The sequence below is a fragment of the Biomphalaria glabrata genome, chromosome 16 (assembly GCF_947242115.1).
Source record: "Biomphalaria glabrata chromosome 16, xgBioGlab47.1, whole genome shotgun sequence".
NCBI lineage: Eukaryota > Metazoa > Mollusca > Gastropoda > Planorbidae > Biomphalaria > Biomphalaria glabrata.
In genome coordinates this window covers 2921129-2928069 of record NC_074726.1, presented here as the reverse complement: position 1 = coordinate 2928069, position 6941 = coordinate 2921129, and the positions used below count along the sequence as shown (strand labels likewise).

The 6941-nt window shown below is 38.3% G+C and overlaps 1 protein-coding gene across 1 annotated transcript; it reads left to right on the top strand.

Moving 5' to 3' along the window:
• Positions 1-4120: 4120 nt before the first annotated feature.
• On the top strand, positions 4121-5584 carry LOC129923411 (zinc finger MYM-type protein 1-like). Its single transcript, XM_056014283.1, has one exon. The coding sequence runs from the start codon at positions 4121-4123 to the stop codon at positions 5582-5584; it is 1464 nt and encodes a 487-aa protein (XP_055870258.1).
• The last annotated feature ends 1357 nt before the right edge of the window (positions 5585-6941 follow it).

The window sequence follows — 6941 nt, the reverse complement described above, 5'->3', positions numbered from 1 at the left end:
TATATCTGTATAGCCTGGAAAATGGATAAACATATTAATTGCATAGAACTATTGCATTCGTATTCAGGGCGGATTTACACTCGAGAAGACCCTAAACTATTTGAGCAATGGGCGCCACTTTAATAAACATTGGACTTTTTTTTTATTTGCACATTCTTAAAAAGATTGAAAATATTCCTGAGACCATTTTTTTGGGGGGGGGGGGAGGAAGGGGGCTCCTAAGCAAGTGAGGGCCCTAAGCTATATATTATGTTGCCTATAGGTAAATCCAGCACTGTTTGTAGGCCTATGCTGCTTGGTCGTGCGGTTTGCGCGCTGGACTGTCGTTCAGATTTCTCGATGGTCCTGGGTTCAAACCCTACCCGTTCCCACCCCCCGTCGTCCTGCGGGAGGTTTGGACTAGGGAGTAAATTATCTTCAACTCTGAAGGAACATCCGAAACACGTAAAACATTTTATTAGAGTCGTGCACAGGAGTGCACACGTTTCACGACAATGTCTGGCATCAAGACCCACAACTATTTTCTTCAAGCAAAAACTTGTGTGTATACTAATTGAAAAAGACCGCATCGCAAACCAAGAGATAAGAGACAAGGTTACGGCAGCGATTGGATCCCACGAGGACCTGCTAACTATCGTAAAAAAACGCAAGATAAAAATCTATACAAGATCTTTGGGGCACGCAAAGACCTTCCTAAAAAGATGAAGAGGCAGATAGAGAAAGCGATGGGAGGACAACATAAAAGAATGGACGGGCCTGCCATTGAAATAGGTTCTAACTAAGGCGAAAGACAGAGAGGAATGGAGAAAGACAGTCGACAAATCATGCATGGTGCCCCAAGGGTAGCAACAGACTAAGGGATAGGTAAAGGTAAAATTGAAAATTTGGGGCATCAGCGTTAATGCTTGAAATATTCAAGACTATTTGTTTAGAATAATGTCCCCTCATGAAGTTATTTGCAGTTGATTTGAAATAAGCGTATTTCTCCAGGACATGTAAGCACTAGATTAAATGATTGATGATCTCTAGGGCTATATCAGTGCTATCTAAGGGTGAATTTTATCAAACGTTATGATGCAATTTTTTTAATGACAGACGAATTTGAAGCTGTGAGCAGATACCCCGAAATTGTATTTAGCTGCAACAGTGATAGAGGATTAAAAAAGGATTCAAATGTCCAAGTCCGACGGATTATTTATCGTTCAATTTTAACATGTTCAGACATCCTAGATTTACTGCTGTAATGGAGCCCGGCAAGCGGTTGAAAAAAAGATCAATGGATATAATATTTGTTTTATTTCGCTTGAACACCTAGTCCCAGTTTTTAAATACCGCTGGACCAGCAACGGGTTTCCCCAATAGTTGCCATTTGAGTTGATATCTTTTATGAAATAAGGAAAGCTATATCTAGCCTTAAATATGTGCTCATGAAATAGAAAAAAAGACACCGATTACTATATTTAAGCCACAAGAGGTCTATTGTTAAGTGTGAAAATAAAGAATACAGCCACTGATTCGAACCCTTTATTTGCTGATCGATTGTCAGAAGCAGAGTAAAATAGGGGCTTTTTGTTCTTTCGAAATATTTCAGGCGATAGCTATTTATGCGGTATTATTAACTGCAATTTATTACGTCAATAAATCTCCCCCTCCCCACGCTTCCCCATCTCTCACGCACATTTTTTTTTCTCGATCCAGGGGTTTCGATCCAGAGGTTTCCCGCAGCGTAAGAAACGTACATAAAAGCCGGCGCTCGTGAAGTGAGTGAGCAGACGTACGAGGAGAAACAATCACTCGGCTTCTCGTTCGCGCATGCGTTCTGGGTTTATTTTTAAGCATGGAAGCTGTGTGTGTTTGCTAACAACGGCACTCGTCGCTGTATTGTTTTTACGGTTTATTAATAGAACGACCAAAAAGGAGGAACTATTTACTATCCTTCATGGTAAGTCTTTTTGTTTCGAAACAGTTAATGCATGTTTAGCCATCACGAGGGTCCACCGAGTGCACAGAAAAAAATAGAACTAGAGTCTAGCCGCGAGCTGCCAGGAAGCCCTCTCCAGTTTTGGGGACAAAGTTAAAACCGAGTGAGAGCGAAGCTTGAAACTCTAGTTTTGGAGGTCGAATGTGTTTGTTCCAAGGTGGTTTATACAACACTGTGTTTCTTTGTCGTCTGCTAGACGTGCTGGTAGATCCATTGATTTGACTGTATCATAATGCTTCTCGTATCGTTACTCGTAGGCTAACTAGTCTACATAGATGTATAATGTATATTCCTTGTTATTTAAACATCCGTTTTAAATAAACTCTTAAACTAAGCCTTAAAGTAGTTCAACTTATAGCCTACATGACGTCACAAAGGCTTAGATCTACAATATAGAGAGTCTAGAATAGTCTAGATCTACTTGAAAGACGAACTGCGTTTTATCTTTTTAGGTAAATTTAGTATCTCGCTTAAAGCCTTAAGATCTAGATCTAGTCTAGATCTCTATTTGAACAAGCACCTTAATGACAGACTTAACTCACATAAACTCACATATTTGACCATAAACTTCATCTTCTAATCTTTTCATTCAGTAGAGACACAGTATCAAAACAAATAAACAATATCAGTTTTTTTTTTTGGTTTTGTTTTATATGTTCCGGAGGTTCCTAAATTATTGAGGGTTACTACATCCTAGCCAAAACCTACTGCGTGAGGGCTGGGAATTGTGGTTGGCAGGGAACCGAACCAAGGAGCACCAACACTACCACGTATTCAATTTTAACCCATTAAAACTCACTAATTGAAGACTTGCTTCTCTTTGACTAAAATAAAACTCACTAATTGAAGACTTGCTTCTCTTTGACTAAAATAAAACTCACTAATTGAAGACTTGCTTCTCTTTGACTAAAATAAAACTCACTAATTGAAGACTTGCTTCTCTTTGACTAAAATAAAACTCACTAATTGAAGACTTGCTTCTCTTTGACTAAAATAAAACTCACTAATTGAAGACTTGCTTCTCTTTGACTAAAATAAACTTTCTAATTGAAGACTTGCTTCTCTCTGACTAAAATAAAATTCACTAATTGAAGACTTGCTTCTCTTTGACTAAAATAAAACTCACTAATTGAAGACTTGCTTCTCTTTGACAAAAAAAAAATCACTAATTGAAGACTTGCTTCTCTTTGACTAAAATAAAACTCACTAATTGAAGACTTGCTTCTCTCTGACTAAAATAAAACTCACCGTTCTACTAAGAGTTTTTTTTCTACTCAATACTGGAAGTTTCATTTGACTAATTTTTTTTTTTAAATGTATCTGTAATCTCTAATAGATTTATGCAGAAAAAAAAAAACAACTACTTTTAAAACATTACATTAAAGTTTGCCTTCAAGACTGGCTGTTGATACTTCTTCGTTGGTTTGTAGCTCTAGATAGCTTTTACCACTAAACTGATGGAGACCCTGAGGGTCCAGGGTACAAATCCTGGGATCTTGAATTTCGGGATAATTAGGGCGCCTTTTGAGTCCACCCAGCTCTAATGAGTACCTGACATAAGCAGAGTGAAGTAAAGGCGGTTGGTCGTTTTTCTGGTCACATGACATCCTCGTTAATCGTTGGCCAAAGAAACAGACGACCTTACATCATTCTGCCCTATTGACCCCATAGTATGAAAGGGGAACTACTGTACTAAATATATATTTATTTATTTATTTACGCTTTCTAAAATTAGCTTCTCCTATAGTCACGAAAGAACCAAATATCTTCTAGTGAAAAGATCCCTGCTTTTTTTTTTTTTTTTTTTTTACTTCAAAGCTCATTTTTTTTTTTAAATACATGTTTCGGGTGCTACTAAAGAAGGGGGGCGGGTGCCTCTCAAAGACATTGACACCCCATATCCACTATTTTCTTTGAGTAAGAACTATGCCTTTTCTTCGATACCAAAATAAAATCAGAAAATGTTCATTTAAAACACGATTACGCTGCAGATTAAAGCAGACGCGCTCTATAAAGTGTAACTGATCAGAAAATTTCACATTTATTTAATTTAATATTGTTTAAAGGTGAACTCTTCTTGCATCTACTGTCAGAAAGCAGATACTCTGTGATATTCGACGAAACAAATATTATGGACTAATGCTAGATTCAACACCTGATCTAGCACACCGGGAACAGTTATCAGAAGTTATTAGGTTTGTTGATGTTAATTTCAAAACCAAAAAAGTGACCATCAAAGAATTTTTTCTTGGTTTTATTCAGCTTCATGCAAAAGATGCAGCAACACTAGAAAATGTTATTGTTGAACAGTTGCAAGCAGACAACCTTCCTATAGCTGACTGTCGATCTCAGTGTTATGATAACGCAGCTGTAATGGCAGGAGAACTGTCCGGACTCCAACAAAGAATTGCCATTCGAAATCCTCAAGCATCGTTTGTTAATTGTAACAACCATAGCTTGAATTTAGCTGGATTACATGCTGCAAAACAGGATCCAGTTGTTGTTACATTTTTTGGTACAGTTGAGAAAATTTACGTTTTTTTCAGTGCTTCAACTGTTCGATGGGAGAAAATGAAAGAATTGCTTGGAATTACATTGAAGAGAGAATGTCCAACACGCTGGAGTGCAAGACAAGATGCGGTGAATGCAATCCACGAACAGTTTGATGGATTTTTACAGCTGTTAGAAAACCTGTATGAAGATGGTACTCAAACTAGTGAGACTCAGAATGATGCATACAGTTTGCCTCAAAATGTGATAAATTTCAATTTCATCACTCTACTTGATTTCTGGCATGCAGTTTTGTCAAAAATTGACCGGATTCAAAAACGACTGCAAGATCCATCAATGAATTTCCATGATGCAGCACTGGATTTAGAAGGACTGCAGCAACGGCTAAGTAGCATTCGAAAAGATGTTTGCATCACTGCAGTCAATGCAGCTAAAGTTCTGTGTGAAAAATTGGGAATTAGGATAGAAGGAAGAATTAAACGTCGAAAACCGATGCCTGGTGAAAATGCTGGTGATGCAGGACTCGCTGCGGTTGAAGAAATAACTCGCATTATGAAATCAGTTATTGATAGACTAATCCAGGAGATGACAACACGATTTGGTCGTCTGAAGACGTTAGATGAAAAGTTTGGATTTCTATTCAACATCAGCAAATTGTTTGCTAATGATACCTCTAATGATATTCAACAGCACTGTGTTACGCTGGCTGACTTTTATAAAACTGATATCGATGGAATTGAACTGTTCGGAGAAATCAGTGACTGCAGTATGTTGCTGAAAACCCGGCCAGATGCTACCCCAAGCAGCCCATTAGAATTACTTTCATTTATTATATCGTATGGCAATAACATATTTCCAAACTTGCGAATTGCTTTGCAAATTATGCTGACAATCTCTGTGTCAGTTGCTAGCTGTGAGCGTTCTTTTAGTAAACTAAAAATCATTTTAACTTATTTGAGAGCTTCAATCGGTCAGGAGCGTCTGTCAGACTTGGCATTGCTAAGCATAGAAAAGGAGCTGGTCGAAACAATTAATTTTGATGATGTCATTGACAACTTTGCTAGTGCAAGATCACGAAAAGTAGTTCTATAAGAAATGGCTAATGTTGCTTCAGATTGTTCATTAACTTTGTTTACAATAAAAAAAACTAATTTATTGATTGGTGATTGTTTTAATGTAAATATAGATTACGCATACTAATAGGGGGGGGGGGGCGCAAAATTTATTGATTGGTGATTGTTTTAATGCAAATATAGATTACGCATACTAATAGGGGGGGGGGCGCCAACAGACTATGCCGCCCCGGGAGCCTGGCACCCTCGGTACGCCACTGCATTCAATACATATCAATTTGCTCCACTTGACAGAGATCTATCGAGATTAGGTCTTTCACCTTTTGACTCCCCCCCCCCCTAAAAAAAAAGCACCTGTCACCAACTTTGTCCAGGTGACAAGACAGACGATGACAGCGACGCTCTCAACCTGTCACAACGATGCAGACTCTGAATTGTGTTTTCAGAATTATTTTTTTTTTGGTTGCTTTTTTTTTTTTGCAATTGACCCCTATGACCTTTCAACTCAGGTTAGGTTTCGACGAGCAAACATTTGTTTCCCTAACATACAAACATGCCTGGCATCAGACGAGGCGAAAACGTGGGGCAGAAGTAAAGAGTGTAAGCAAACTTGGGGACAAGACAATACCGTGTATTAGGCAGAATGTTCCCCCTACCCCCCAGGGTAGTCTTTCTCAACCCCGTTTCATTCAGCTACTCCCTTATTATTTTTTTCCCCCATTTCATCTCCCTCCATCAGCCGCCTCCTCACTAATGCGACTACTTAATGAACTAGGATGGCAGACGTGTTAACGGCTGCATCAGATCAGCGGATGTGTCAACGGGAGCATAAGATCAGTCGACTGTTAGCACTCTGCATAGCACTTACCCTATTCATTAAGACGAATGACTGTGTTAATACTTTATACTATTGTAACAGTTTCCAAACACGCTGTAAACTGTCAGTTGCAAACAAATATTCACACGAACATTTTATTACCGAAAAAAACAAAACAATTTCCCACACCTACACTAGCCAGCAATGTGATCGTGAACGTAGCTTGACAAATTATCTTATCTTAACTTATATAATACAGACGTTACTTCAAAAAAGAAGATGATTACGTCCTACGCGTCATGCATTTAGTCATGCATATTAACCAATGACTTAAATTCTGCCAAGTCACTGGTTTTACTGGCTAGCTCAGGCAACCCGTTCCATGATCTAATAGCACTCTTTGTGTTGAAATCTCTAGGAGTTGTTAGATTGCAGGTTTTCAGTAGTATAAATTGTGAAACTCTTAACCGTAACTCCCTAATAGGTTACAGTAACAACAGACCTACTTAAGGCTACAGTTACAACTTCCACAAAATGGGTACAGTAATAACATTTACTA

Excerpts from the sequence above, each read along its gene's own strand:
- LOC129923411 (XM_056014283.1), top strand. The coding sequence starts at position 4,121 with ATGCTAGATTCAACACCTGATCTAGCACACCGGGAACAGTTATCAGAA.